The sequence below is a fragment of the Desmodus rotundus genome, chromosome 7, assembly GCF_022682495.2.
Source record: "Desmodus rotundus isolate HL8 chromosome 7, HLdesRot8A.1, whole genome shotgun sequence".
NCBI classification, from domain to species: Eukaryota; Metazoa; Chordata; class Mammalia; order Chiroptera; family Phyllostomidae; genus Desmodus; species Desmodus rotundus.
Genome location: NC_071393.1, coordinates 81,991,078 through 82,005,576, shown reverse-complemented (window position 1 = coordinate 82,005,576; position 14,499 = coordinate 81,991,078). Strand labels below are relative to the sequence as shown.

The following is a 14,499-nucleotide window of genomic DNA, read 5'->3' as shown; positions in this document are numbered from 1 at the left end:
CAATATATGCCTTTTTTTGGATATTGATTATTTTAAGCTGGTTATTTTTTAAAAACCAAAAACCTCAGGGAGAACTTTTGACATTCCCCCTAACTGCCTAAAAATTTAGAGAGAAGACCTGCTCCAGGAAGGGAGCTCTCATCACAGATAACTATAGTTTAATATGAACTAGGAGTGATGGCCAGGGAGGAATCTAGCAAGGCCCATTTGATCAAAGTCCTCCCTCTATCCATGGTTAAAGATGGTCCAGCAAACATTTATTTAGTAGACACCCTGGAGAGACACCCCAAAAGGGAATTTACTTATAAAAAATTGTGTATTTATTCTTACGTTTAACTTCAGTCACCTTCAAAGTACTCTCCATTTCACCTGTTGAGACTTTTTTCCACTGCTCAGAACAGATTTTGAATTCATCAGTTTTGATGCCTTTGAGTGCTTCTGCTGCTTTTTGTTTCACCTCTTCCACATGGGCCAAATGTTTCCCTTTGAGAACTTTTTTCTTCAAGCAAAACAAAAAAGGGTCACTCGAAGCAAGATGGGATAAATAGGGAGGGTGGGGCATGGAGGTCATGCTGCGTTTTGGTCAAAAATTGCTGAACACTCGGTGTGGTGTGGGCAGGTGCGTTTGTAAATCAACTATCATGAAATGGGCAAACACATTAAAAGAGTCTCCAAAAAAACTCACTGAAGACAAGGCAGCCTCTCACAACAATGCCAGCTGGAATACTGATACAGATGGGCACCTACACCACTCACCTAGCCGGGGAAGCCTATACTACAAGGGGCCTGCCCTCCAGAAAATAATTCTATCTTTTGGGGGTCCCCCCTTCTACATCTCCATCTTCTTGTGAATTGCCTTCTTTCTCTCTGAAGTTCAAACCACTAATTCCCTCCACCACACTCCCCTTTCTCCTTAGCTGAAGGTGGCATGCAAGCCTCAACTACCAGCGTAAATATGACTTTTAGCAATAATAACTTCTATGTAGTCAAGGGACCTAGAAACTGGATGAAAGAAGTATGCTTCATGTGTGAAGCTGGACTGAGCCTGGATAAGAGAATGCTTGACGCCAGTTGGCCCTCTCCAAGTGACCAGGCCCCAAAGCAGCTCCCGAGAGCCTTGCCTTCTCCTCGTCACCACTGACCATACTATGTAGTGGAAAAGACCCTAGGGGTTCTCCCTATGTAGTCCAAACCTCACCATTTCAAAAAAGGTCTTATGCGAATAGACAACTAGCCTATTATTTCAACAATTCAATTCTATTTATAACCACAATGTATATTTTTCTTTAATGATAGGAAATGCACGGCATTCCTTGACCCAGAAGTGTATCTGGCTTGTTATTCTCCTAACGACAGTGGCTTCAGTTATTCCTGTGCTGACATTCAGATCTTTGAAGGTGGATTTATTCCCGACCCTGAGTGATCAGGTATGTTGTAGTGCTGAGGAGCCTTTGAAAGGCTTGTTCTTGGCTCTTGGAATCATGTTCTTCTCTGCCTTATTGGAAGCCCAGTGAAGGGCCAATAAAATTCCCACTGGCAAACACCCACAGGTGCAGAACATCACATCACAGTAGATAGAACTGCCTACATCTGACTGTACTAGTCTTGTGAGTGCCGATAAAAATAAATGTCTAGACTAAATACGGGTAGGGAGTCATAAATTACAAGTCGGGGATTTTAAAAAGTTGACTTTTTAAAAAGGAGCTCTCTGGCAGCACTTTGGAAAATTGTTCCAAGGGAAAGGCAGACTAGAGGGCAGATTATTGACTTGGGGGCAAATAAAGGCTACAGTAGAAGACAACGAGACAGGTGGGGAAGGGGCTGTATAGGTTTGTAGAAGTAGAGTGGCACGTTCAGAAACAGGGGAAATGTTACCTTCTGAACAGATTAAGAAGGGGAACAGCAGCGTGTTGGATGGATTGGGAAAATACACAGTTAGAAGGAAAATAGAACAAATTATAAAAATGCCTAAACCAAGGGGTTAATAGAACATATTTCAGTATTTCTTGGGAAGAGGAGTATAAGCAGGACAATAGCAACTTGGGTCTGGACCCAGATACAAAGAGAAAAGGGGAAAGAAAGGGGAGGCCCATTTATAGCCACATGAAGAGAAGGGTAAAAACACTGGTGGGGCGAGTGGCCAGGCCAATAATGCTGAGAGGAACTGAGGTAGAACTTTCCTTGTCATGTTATCCCTCACATTCTGGGACCAAAACACAAAAATATTCCTTCTGAAATGATTCCCGGAGTCCCCTGTTATGTCTGTCCTTTCCCCTTGGCTCTGTAAGCTCGTTCTTACGTAAACCCAGAAAATGATGAATGAGCTGAAGGAAGGAAGATGATGATCATTTCTTCCTATATTTAGTCAGATCATGACTTTCTGTTTAACAGTTTTCTCCTGACACAAAAGTCATAGTCCAAGCAATCAGCTGACTCAGAGAACAAGGTGGCTTGCCCACCTTGCTCCTAACCTTGGATATTTCCCCCTTAACTTTACAGGGGAATAAAAGAAATGTTGGAAACCCACTCAAATGGTGTTGCCTTCTTCAAAAGGTGATCAAAAGCCCCCATGAAGAAATCAGAACCCTGAAAATATGGTACATAGACCTACCACAAGAGTTGGACCTTTCTGATTCTCATTTTCTAAATTCTGTTCTTGTCTAGTTCCTAATGACTATTGGATCCTGAGAATCTCCAAAAGAGAGGGAAAAGGCCCATTTTAGGGGCAATGGGATTATGCATTGTTATACTGACTGTGTTTGGGTGGTGCATCCTAGAAAATCTTTCTGTATAAAAACATGTCCCAATTCATTTAAGACAGATGTATGAGAGAGAGACGATGATGAAGTTTGCATCAATACTTCTTGCTCCATAGTCTCCTGGTAGAAATAAAAACTAACTGGTGCCCAGGGTAGTCTTTAAGGGGAAAAATTCTTATTTTTTAGGTGAAAAACTCCCTTTTTCAATGAAGGCGGGTATTTTGTTAGTGTTGATGTTATTTTTATGGAGAAGGCTTTCACTTCACAAAGTGGCCCGCTGCCTGGAGTCTATCATTTAGATGCATCATCTCACTCTGGGTCTCCTTCCTCTCCAGATCCGCCAGTGGCAGAAAGCTCAAAGGAAGGCAAGGCCTCAGCGAAGCCAAAGGCCTCAGACTCGTAGATCAAGCTCAAGAAGATCTGGATATGCTTTTGCTCACCAAGAGGGCTATGGAGAGCTTATCACATCTGGAAAAAATATGCGAGCTAAAAATCTACCCTCAACATCAGGGCTGGAAAAGACACTGTCTAATAGCACTAGCTGGATTGAAAATTTATGTAAGAAAACCACAGACACAGTGAGCAGCTTTAACCACACTAAAACAGTAAAACTGTGAGTCAAGATGAATTTGAACCACACAGTTATCTTTCCACTTCAGCTGAAGCTAAAATTCAGCTGGCTCCAGAGTTTGGGATCGGGGCTAGGAGTGGGGTAGATTGCCTCACTTCGCTTAAATCTGTGGCAGACAGCTGCCTGGTGCCCGTCAAATAGAGGTGTGCTCTACTGGAAACAAAGCCAGGTGGTCACCATCTAATGCGTGATTTGGCAGACAAAACCCTCACAGCACGAGCACAGGTTTTTATCAACCTAGATACCAATTGACTCAAACTTTAGAATTTTATTTATGAAGAAAAACTTATAAATCTGCATATACATTAATGGATCTTCAGATGGATAAAAGGGTGCATTCAAGATATATATATACCCCAGCTGAAAATCATGATTGTTTACAGATAAACATGTACATGTAAGATCAGCCTTCCCCAAGATATGCTTTTAAGATTAGATGCTTTCAGACTAAGAGGAGCTTCTCCCTCTCCAGTCTTGACATCTACCTGTTTATCCAGCCAGGACAAAAATCACCTTCAGGAACACAGTATAGACTGAGCATCTTTACAGTGGGATAAGCTGATAATTTGGTCAAATTCATTCAGAAGGCTCTCATAGATGTGTTCATGAACTGTCAAAGAGAGGCTCTCTAGAAAGTGTTCTACATACTTTTCAATGACTTTTATAACAATCTCAGTAGTAATTTGCTCAGTGTCATCCAGAACCATTAGTGGAACCAGCAAAGCAGTGAAATTTCACACTTTAGTGATAATATTCCCCATACAGTGTATGGGCAAATTCTTTCAACATTTGTTAGTTTTAAAAGTTCTGATTGGAAACCAAACATGTTAGTAAATATTCTCTTCAGTTACTATTTAAATACCCAGGCTAGGTCATTCAGTGGGAGTTGCTTTTGGTTCTCAGCTATAATGTTTATAGTTCCAACACACACACACACACACACACACACACACACACACATGTGAGGCTGATTGTTTTGAGAGATTCTAGTCCAGATGTGAACCACCAGTGTAGTTTCCATAAAAGAACTGAGGCAGATCTGTGCTCAAAGTCCAGCTCCATAGCTTCTTACCTCTATAATGTTGGGCAGGTATCTCCTCTGAGACTCAGTTTCTTCCTCTGTAAAGGGAATATATACTACCTACCTCGCATGGCTGTTTGAGGGTTGTCAAAGCACAAATTCTCAAATCATGAAAAACATAATTCTCATATGAATAGGTGATGAGTTTAGGTCCATTAAACTCATCATCAGAAAATAGAGAAGAGAATGTGAGGAACAAGAATGTAATCAATGGGAAAGGCCTTGATGAAATGAGATTGCAAAGTAAGATAAAAACTGGTTAGTGTCCTAAAGAGAAATAAAACTATAACCTTGGAGGTGAGTTTCTCTGCCAGAAAGGTGACTAATTTTCTACAAGTCAACCCCCAACTTTACAGGGTCCATAGTGTAGTCCCTATTGAGTCATTAGCCAAAGTTACATTTCCCAAGAGAGTTAGATGGCCCTCGGGTGGGCTTGATGAATAATAGGCTAGCATAATATGAATATGTCATACAATCCTGTTTTTTTGTTTGTTTTGGCCTTTATTTCAAAGTCTGGGATAATTTTCCTTGAATGGGATAAAATGAGATACATGTCAAAGAGTCTAGTCATACTATATGCTCATATATGTTCCCTTCTCCCCTACATGCCTGTGCAGATTTACCAAGATACCAGTTTTCAATGTCTAGTATTTCATTAGTTTCACTGTGTTTGCTTGCTTTTTGTAACATTTTTGAAAGATTCTAAACTTTCAGTAAATATTTTGGCATTATTGGGATTTGATGTTTTGCCATTTCTTTATTGGGAACTCATTGGAAAGAGTTTTTGTTACATTGGTCAACCGTTTCTTTTTTTTTTTTTTCTCTTCTTTATATGCCTGAGGAAAATGTACATCATTCTTAGGATCAGAATCAAGAATAAAATGACTGATTGGACCTATGTGTAAAGGATGGGAAACATTAGGAAGGTTCCAAGTTTGCAAATTCTGTCCAAATTAAATAAAGCTGTTTATAAACAGATAATGTGGATGATTGTGAGAGAAACATATTATCAACTTACTTTGGCCTCATGAGATTCAAATAAGCTCACACACCCACTGCAAGATAATTTGATTACAAGTGCCAGGGCTGATTTTGAACCTGAACAAAAAGAGTCTGAGTGGTGGCTGGTGATGGCAGTACACTGGGGAATGATAAAATTTTGATTTTACATAAACATTATCAGATTATTTGGAAAGGAAAATAATTTTTCTGGATTCAGAACTGATGTTGGTAACCTTAAGGTTTTAAAATCTTTGTTCAAGTTTTGAGCATTTACAGGCAATTGCAAATTGTATTCCTATAACTTACATCTGCCATATTTGTCTCTCTCATCTGCCTCCTAACTATGTATAGTTAGGTATACATAACTATAAAGTAAGGAAAGAGAGAGGGATGAAGAAAGCAAGAGAAATAAAGCAAGAGAGGAAGAAAGCAATGGGGAGAAGATAGGAGGAGGGGAGGTAATAGTTTCCAGTTATATATCTCTTAAGGGGACATGACTCTCTGAAAAATAAATTTAATTCCTCAAAGGAAAAACTTTTGATGGTATTTGAGAAGTGAATAAAAAAACCTCCTTCACAGGAGGTGTGAGCTCAAGAACACTTTATTAGAAAGGGTTCCAGGAGCTCTGGGTTCTCGTCACAGAGATGCTGCTGAGCTGTCAGGAGGGGCATATCACTGACTTCCCCAGGCCTTAGTGTCGCAGTCCATCTATGGAGAAATCAGGCAGTGTGGCCTCAAAGACCCATTCTGGGAGCTGTTCTTACCAGTGTTGCACATTGTAATTGGTTTTAACTGGAGAGAGGGAGGGAAAGAGGGGGGGGGGAGAGAGAGAGAGAAATTGAGAGAAATTAAACTGGATTCTCTCCTGCAGGGAGGGCTTAACTCTTGTACTAGTTGTATTTCTCTAGAATAGCCCCTGGTGTGCTTCTGTCTCTTAGCTTACCACAGAGGTGATAAAACCTTAAAGATCTATTTATTTATTTTTAGGGAGAGGGTAAGGGAGGGAGAAAGAGAGGGAGAGAAACAGCAATGTGTGAGAGATGTATTGACTGGTTGCCTCTCACACGCCCCCAACTGGGGATCTGGCCCACAACCCAGGCATGTGCCCTGACTGAAAATGGAACTGGTGACCTTTCAGTTCTCAGGTCGGCACTCAATCCACTGAGCCAGGGCTTCAGCAAGATCTTATAACCACACTCTCATTTCCTCTCTGCCGCTTTAAATATCAAAAGTATACAGGAATGAAGGTAAGACACTTTTGCCTAGTGAGAAGAGCGCCATTTAAAGTCCTTTCTACCTTGTCCCTGGGCTTAGAGGAGAACTTTTAAATTGAATTCACTGGGGTGACATTGGTTAATAACATTATATAAGTGGCATGCACAAATCTAGAACCCATCATCCGTGTATTATACTCGGTGCTCACTACCCACAGTCTAGTTTCCTTCCATCATCATATATTTGGTCCCCTTTACTCTCCTCATCCTCCCCTCACTCCCCTACCCCTCTGGTCACCACCATACTGTTTTCAGTGTTTCTGAGTTGTTTTTTTGTGTGTTTGTTGCTTTCTGTTTTATATCCCACATATGAGTGAAATCACATCATGAGTTTTTCTGTCTGACTTATTTTGGTTCACTGATACTCCCCAGATTCATCCATATTGATGCTAATGGCAATATTTCATCCTTTCTTATGGCTGAGTCATATTGCAAGTACCACATCTTCGTTATCCAATCATCCATCGAAGGACACGTGGGTTATATTTACACAAACTGTATTCTTTGGGTCTTGCAACGATCCTGTGTAGTGGTCAGGGATTCATGTTCAACCTGTTTTTAGGAAGAGGAAATTGAGGCATAGAGAGGTTGGTTTGCCCAATTCTACCAGATAGTAAAAAGGCTCACTCGGATCTGACACCTAATCTGGAGCTTCTTACCTACAACTCCTTATTTCACACCACCGTTGTCTGTCCTCACAGGTGTGAGAATTCTCAGCAGTCTGTCTCCTTCTAAAACAGTCCTTCCATTTCTCACGTGTACAGGTCCGGGGAAGCACAGACGAATGTCAAAGGGTTTTGAAATGCATATTTCAGGTGCTCTCTTTCCCTCTCAGTACAAATAAGCAAGATTTCCTCTCTTCTTTCTCTGTGTATTTGATGAAGTTAGATAGGTGTGGAAATAAACATCTCAAATTACTTTTTAAAAATTGTTAGAAAAACAGAAAAGCTCCTCCTCTAACTTTTATGGTAAGATGTTGCATTACTCTGTGAGTGTGTGTGCAAAAAGCCTCCAAATTAATGTGACCTAATCATCTCGGCTGAATCACTCAGAATTATTATTTTTAAATTTTAAAATATTAGACATAGTTTAATAGTGGCAGAAGCCAGAAATTAAGATGACTGCTGGACTATGATGGGCTTCTGCGGGTCGGGAGTCAGATAATGACGTGGGGCCACAATTTTCCAATTTTTATATCAACATCTGGTATTAAACGTCCACAGTTTGCTTTACTGCGTCACATTTCATTCCTCAGTGACAAATCATGAACTTTTGCAATTCTCTAGCCTAAGCGTTTCGCTGAACTGCCTGGAAGCCAGAACCAAATAACCCATGTGTTTCAAAATGCTCATTGCAAAATATTTGGAGGGCCTTCCTGGGCAAATCTGTAGGTCTGGAGCTATGACTTAACCAAGAAAGGGGCCTATCTGTCCTCGCATTTCAAAACTTCCTGGCAGATTTATTCCTGTAACCGGTGCAGAATACAAATCAGCTTGGAGCAGCATAGGAAATGTCCAGAGTTCAAGAAATAATAATGATGAGTTGGCCAGAAATCTCTGGCTATCTCAATTCGGATTCCCGTAAGGTTTGTAAGGGCAAGTTTAAATTTTTAATAAACTACAGCCCTAGGCTCATACAGAAAAACCTTATTGAACCAGGATGCATGGAAAACTGATACTTAACTGAATTTGGGGGCAATGATTATCCCTGTCACAAATGTGCTTGATTCTCCCTGCTTTCTAGTAGGTGCGTGTGAGCAGGGAGTCGGTTGTTTCTTCGATGACCGCGGATTTTACTGCTGGCCCCTTTCTGACCGTCTCTCCTCAGTGTGCAGCAGTATATGAGTGTGGACGCACGGCTGATGTGCAGAGATTGGCCAGGAATTGCAGGGACTCCAGGACAACCCCAGAAGAGGTTTCAAATAAAAGTCCTGTTCCTTTCTTGACATGGTGTCATTTTGATGAAGTCATGATTAAAAAAGAATTAATTTGAGATCATGATTAGGTGTTTTGGGGAGATATTAAAATTATTATCCATCAGTTTGGCCGGGACACTGACCAGGGAGAATGGACATGAGTCATTAATGGCCGGGGCTGCCCACTGTTAACGGCTGCTGTCATGTGGCCCTATTCCGACCATGTTCTAAGTCACATATGAAAACAATACCTACTTTTCTTTATAAAGTACCTACTTGGTCTGAGTAGCTAAAAGCAAAATTCTAAGCCAAGTAATTCATAGATATTATACAACAGGTCAAAATATTTTCTCAGTATGGGTTTGCTCTACCAACGAATAGTGTGTTTCCTAAAGCTGTAAGGTGATGTGTTTTGAACACCAGAAATAGTCTTTAACTGCACAACACTGGTGACAAAACACCCGTGGGCATCGTGAGTGATTCCTTATCTGAGCAACTCATTGCCATTGTTGATCAGATAGTTCTACAAGTAAAAAATTTATAAGTAATTATGATTCAGGAGTTTGGGAGTTCAGTTAAATTTTTCATGACAGAAAAGATCACTGGCAATATCTTCTTGATTGAGCGGACTTTGTTTTATGGTTCTGTTTCTCCCTCAAAGTTCTCAGTGTGAGGTTTACACGTGGCTTCCATATAGTAGACGTTTCATCATCTCAGATGAAATGTGCGAGTACATGCAGCACAACTAGTACACGCAGCATGACTAGTACACGCAGCACGACTAGTACATGCAGCACGACTAGTACATGCAGCACGACTAGTACATGTAGCACGACTAGTACATGCAGCACGACTAGTACACGCAGCACGGCTAGTACACACAGCACGACTAGTGCACATAGCATGACTAGTACACGCAACACGACTAGTACACACAGCACGACTAGTACATGCAGCACGACTGGTACACACAGCATGACTAGTACATGCAGCACAACTAGTACATGTAGCATGACTAGTACACACAGCACGGCTAGTGCACGTAACATGGCTAGTACACACAGCACAGCTAGTACACAGAGCACGGCTAGTACATGCAGCACGACTAGTACACGCAGCATGACTAGTACACACAGCACGACTGCGCTAGGCGCTGACTGTAGGGTGGTGAGAATATGAGGTATGTAAGAAGCAGAATCAGTTTTTCTTTCCTGCCCTCGAGGAGGTTCTAGTCTAGAATCTTGCCACTGAGTGTGACACACACCACAGATCATTGAATGGAAGATGCCATAATTTCAAAGATGCATCATCAATTTATAGACTACTTGAAAATGAAACAGTATTGTTAATTAGAATCATAAAGATGTCATTGCATGAAGATTTATTCCTAATTTTAGAAATTTAAAAAAATGAAAATGGTAATTACTGAGTTGTAGAAGGTTGAGAAATGGTAAAAAATATACAGTGTATGGGGCTACTTTTTAAAGATGCCTAAAGAGCATAATAGTTTCAATAGTTGTTTGGGGATAAGAAATTATTTTTATTTTGCAGCCCAGGGAAAGGGAGAGCCTGAAGAGGCAAGAGCAAGAGGGTGCTCTCGAGTTGGAGAATTTCAGAGGATCTCTTCACAGCAAATTAATGATGCAAAGAGCAGTGAGGGCACCCCTCCTGCCCCCAGCAGCCCAGAGAGGGTAAATAACCTCCAAGGCAGCTCCCCAGGCCCTCCAGGCTTTGCCTGGTTCTGAGAAAGTATCACTTCCTTCTTGGATACCTGCTGTGTGGCCTTTGGAGTCTCTGGGATTTAACTGGTATCATTCCGACATGTTAATCTGATGAATTCATTTGTATTTCATGTTCTCTTGCAGCATCCTCACCAAACAAGAGAGAGAGAGAGAGAGAGAGAGAGAGAGAGAGAGAGAAAATTACTTACTGCTGGATTCATGTATTAATTTTGCAGACGAAAGCACTGGTGTGGTGACTGAGAGCCCAGGCTCTGGGGTCAGTAGCCTGGGTTTAGCTCCTTCCCCTCAGGCAAATTCCCTAACCCACTGGAATAGTAATCTTACCTACCCAGATGGCCCCTGTCAGGATCAGATGATACAATGCTTGTTGCAAAACACTTTTCATAGTGCCTGGCTCAACCACAGGTTTGTGCTCCAGAGGGCTGCATTTCACTTGCCCCAGAGGAGATTTAACAGGCCTTTGTTTTGAAAATTCGGGCTCAAAAAAGCTAGCTGGAGCTGGACTGTTGGAGAGAAGGCTGGATTCTGGGAGTTGAGAAGCCCCAGGGCCTAAATATTGGAAAGATGGACTTCTCAAACCTGGGAGTTGGAGGGATGATGCATTCTGCTGAGAGGCAGAGATTCTAATCTCACTTGCCTCCCAGAACCCCAAGAGGTGGAAGGTATCACGACACCTGGGTGCTTAGGGTGTAATCAGCAAGCACCAAAACCTTCAGTGAGATGACCCATGTCCCTGTGACTTAGTCTGTGGCCAGAAGAAAGTTAGCAGCCGTACCCAGATATGGAGAGCCAGACATCAACAGTGGAGACATGGGGGCCTTGGAAGTAATGGCACCTCTTAGGGACTAAGGACTAGGTCCTCCCCTGGCTCCTCGGATCAGGTAAGACCTGTGATTCTTATGGGAGTCAAGGGGATGGGGTGGGGAGACTGGACGTTCAGAGCTAGTCTATTAGGACATAGAATGATAAAGAATGTTACTTTTCTTTTTTTTTAAAGATATTATTTATTTATTTCTAGAGAAAGGGGAAGGGAAGGAATAAGAGAGGGAGAGAAACATTAATGTGTGGTTGTCTTTCTCACACCTCCTACTGGGGACCTGGCCCGCAACCCTGGCATGTGTCCTGACTGGGAATCGAACCGACAACTCTTTGATTCGCAGGCTAGTACTCAACCACTGAGCTACACCAGCCAGGGCAAAATGTGACTTTTCTTATATCTCAGTTCTGTGGAGCAAGCTCATATCTCTTAAAAATTCTTTGACTTGCTCTTTGGTGTAGTAGTCATCATTATCAGCTCATTCTAAGGAGTTCCAATGAGGTATGTGTGTTAGTCCATGTTACCTGCAGGGTTACGCTGTCCCCATCTCCCCACCTTTGCCCCAAACTTTCCCTCCTTTTATTCACACAGCAGTAGTATTCCTTAATCCTTGACTAGGCTGAAGTCAAGGATATCAGGCCCCCAAAGGCTATTCTCAATTGGATACTCATTCTCATCAACTGTGATTTCACTTGACCTGGGCTTTTTACCTGATCCTCTGAAGAGTGACCTAGGGGCTTTCTGTCAAATAGCATCACAGAGCAGCCAGGGGTGTCCAGTCGACTTACTGCTGGAAAGGAGGGCTCACGGAAAGGAGGGGAAGAGGATGAGTACAGTGCCTTCCCCGTATCCTGGGTGCCCCAGGTGGCTCCAGAGAGGAACTATGTTCTCTGAGTATCAGTGAAGATTGAGACAGGGCCATGAGCTGGGCACCCTCCCTCCCCCAGTCTGTACTCTTCTCACCACTCCCTTCCCCATCCAGGCCGCTCTTCTAAGTCTGTTTCACTGACCTCCCAGTTATCTGCTCACTCCTGTGAGAGTGTTTCAGGTGACACTCCTGTTCTCTGATAGGGGACTGTGTACTTTCTATTTCGTGCAGGAGTCCCCTTCAGAATAAGCCTACAGATGGCATTCAACCTCTGCTGTAATGTCCCCAATGACGCAACACCCCTGAGCTGCAGGCAGCCAGCCCCCTAACGGGACAGCCTGATGGTGAGGAAGCACCTCTCTCTCCTGACCTGAAGTCTGTTCCCTCACAGTCACCACCCGCGGACTGCTTCTGCCCTTGGATAAGAGGCTGAATCAGTTTCTTCTTCATGACTTTCAATCCCTCAGATATCAGAAACGGGAGCTCTGCCCTCTGTCCTTTTCTCTTCAAAGTTACTCCACAGCTTCCACTGACTGACTGCAGTCTTCAAAGCAGCCTGTAGTCTGACGGCAGGGCTGGAATTGTCCATGAACTCTAAAGTACTTCCATCTTCCTTGGGAACCTTGTCCTGATCTGGGAGGAAGTACCTTGAAGCTGAAAGAATTTAGAAGAATAGGTGAGAACCAAGATGGCGGCGTAGGTAGACATACTACGCCTCCTCGCACAACCAGAACTGACAGAGAATCGAACAGCAAGGGGGACCAACACCAAGAAAATAGAAAATAACCATTCATCCAGACTGGTAGGAGGGGCGGAGACGGGCACCGGGGAGGAGAGGACTCGCGTGGCTGTGGCGGGACTGAGACTGGCGGAGTGTGGGACAAATGGCACAGGCAGTCCGAGCACTAGCAGACCCTGCGGCCCCACATCTGCACAGATAAACCGAGAGGGCCGGACTCAGAGTGGCGGAGAGTGGGGCAGGCAGAGTGGCAGGTAGCACCCCGCGGCACCAAATTCGCCCACAGATAAACCTGACGAACGGCGGGCAACGAAGCAGACCGTGCAACCCAGGGCTCCAGCTCTGGGAAATAAAGCCTCAAACCTCTGATTGAAAGTGCCCCGGGGGGTTGGGGCAGCAGCAGGAGAGACTCCCAGCCTCACAGGAGAGGTCGTTGGAGAGACCCACGGGGGCCTAGAGTGTGCACAGGCCCGCCCACTCGGGAGCCAGCACCAGAGGGGCCCAGTTTGATTGTGGGTAGCTGAGTGAAGGATTGAAATCCGGAGGAGAGTGAGGCAGGCGCCATTGCTCCCACTCGGCCCCTCCCCCTCGTACAGCATCACAGCTCAGCGACCAGCGTTACCCCGCCCTGGTGAACACCTAAGGCTCCGCCCCTTAAAGTAACAGAAGCGCCAAGACAAAAAAAAAAAAAAAAAAAATGGCCCAAATGACAGAACACTTCAAAGCTCCAGAAAAAATACAACTAAGCGACGAAGAGATAGCCAACCTATCGGATGCACAGTTCAAAGCACTGGTTATCAATATGCTCACAGACTTGGTTGAATCTATTCGAAAAACAGATGAAAAAATGAAGCCTATGCTAAGAGAAACAAAGGAAAATGTACAGGGAACCAATAGTGAGGAGAAGGAAACTGGGACTCAAATCAATGGTGTGGACCAGAAGGAAGAAACAAACATCCAAACAGAAAAGAATGAAGAAACAAGAACTTGGAAAAATGAGGAGAGGCTTAGGAACCTCCCGGACGCCTTGAAACGTTCCCACATCCGAATTATAGGGGTGCCAGAAGGAGAAGAGGAAGAACAAAAAATTGAAAACTTATTTGAACAAATAATGAAGGAGAACTTCCCTAATCTGGCAAAGGAAATAGACTTCCGGGAAGTCCAGGAAGCTCAGAGAGTCCCAAAGAAGCTGGACCCAAGGAGGAACACACCAAGGCACATCATAATTACATTACCCAAGATGAAACGCAAGGACCTACATCCAAGATTACTGTATCCAGCAAAGCTATCATTTAGAATGGAAGGGAAGATAAAGTGCTTCTCAGATAAGGTCAAGTTAAAGAAGCTCATCATCACTAAGCCCTTATTATATGAAATGTTAAAGGGAGTTACCTAAGAAAAAGAAGATCAAAAATAGGAACAGTAAAAATGACAGCAAACTCACAGTTATTAACGGCCACACATAAAACAAAAACGAGAGCAAACTAGGCAAACAACTAGAACATGAGGGTTGTCATTAAGGGAGTGGGAGGGGGAGAGAGGGGGAAAGGTACAGAGAATAAGTAGCATAGATGATAGGTGGAAAATAGACAGGGGGAGGGTAAAAATAGTGTAGGAAATGTAGAAGCCAAAGAACTTATAAGTATGACCTATGGACATGAACTATAGGGG

At 43.1% G+C, this 14,499-nt stretch overlaps 1 protein-coding gene across 12 annotated transcripts in view; it reads left to right on the top strand.

The window, feature by feature from the left end:
- The window catches only part of ATP8B4 (ATPase phospholipid transporting 8B4 (putative)), a 222,568-nt gene extending 216,873 nt beyond the window's left edge, over window positions 1-5,695 (top strand). For all 12 annotated transcript variants that reach the window (XM_024568257.4, XM_024568254.4, XM_053927684.2 and 9 more), the window contains 2 exons: window positions 1,297-1,427; window positions 3,095-5,695. In XM_024568257.4, coding sequence (XP_024424025.2) covers window positions 1,297-1,427; window positions 3,095-3,376 — 413 coding nt within the window. In that variant the 3' untranslated portion in view covers window positions 3,377-5,695. The remainder of the gene's footprint in view (window positions 1-1,296; window positions 1,428-3,094) is intronic.
- Window positions 5,696-14,499: the final 8,804 nt, after the last annotated feature.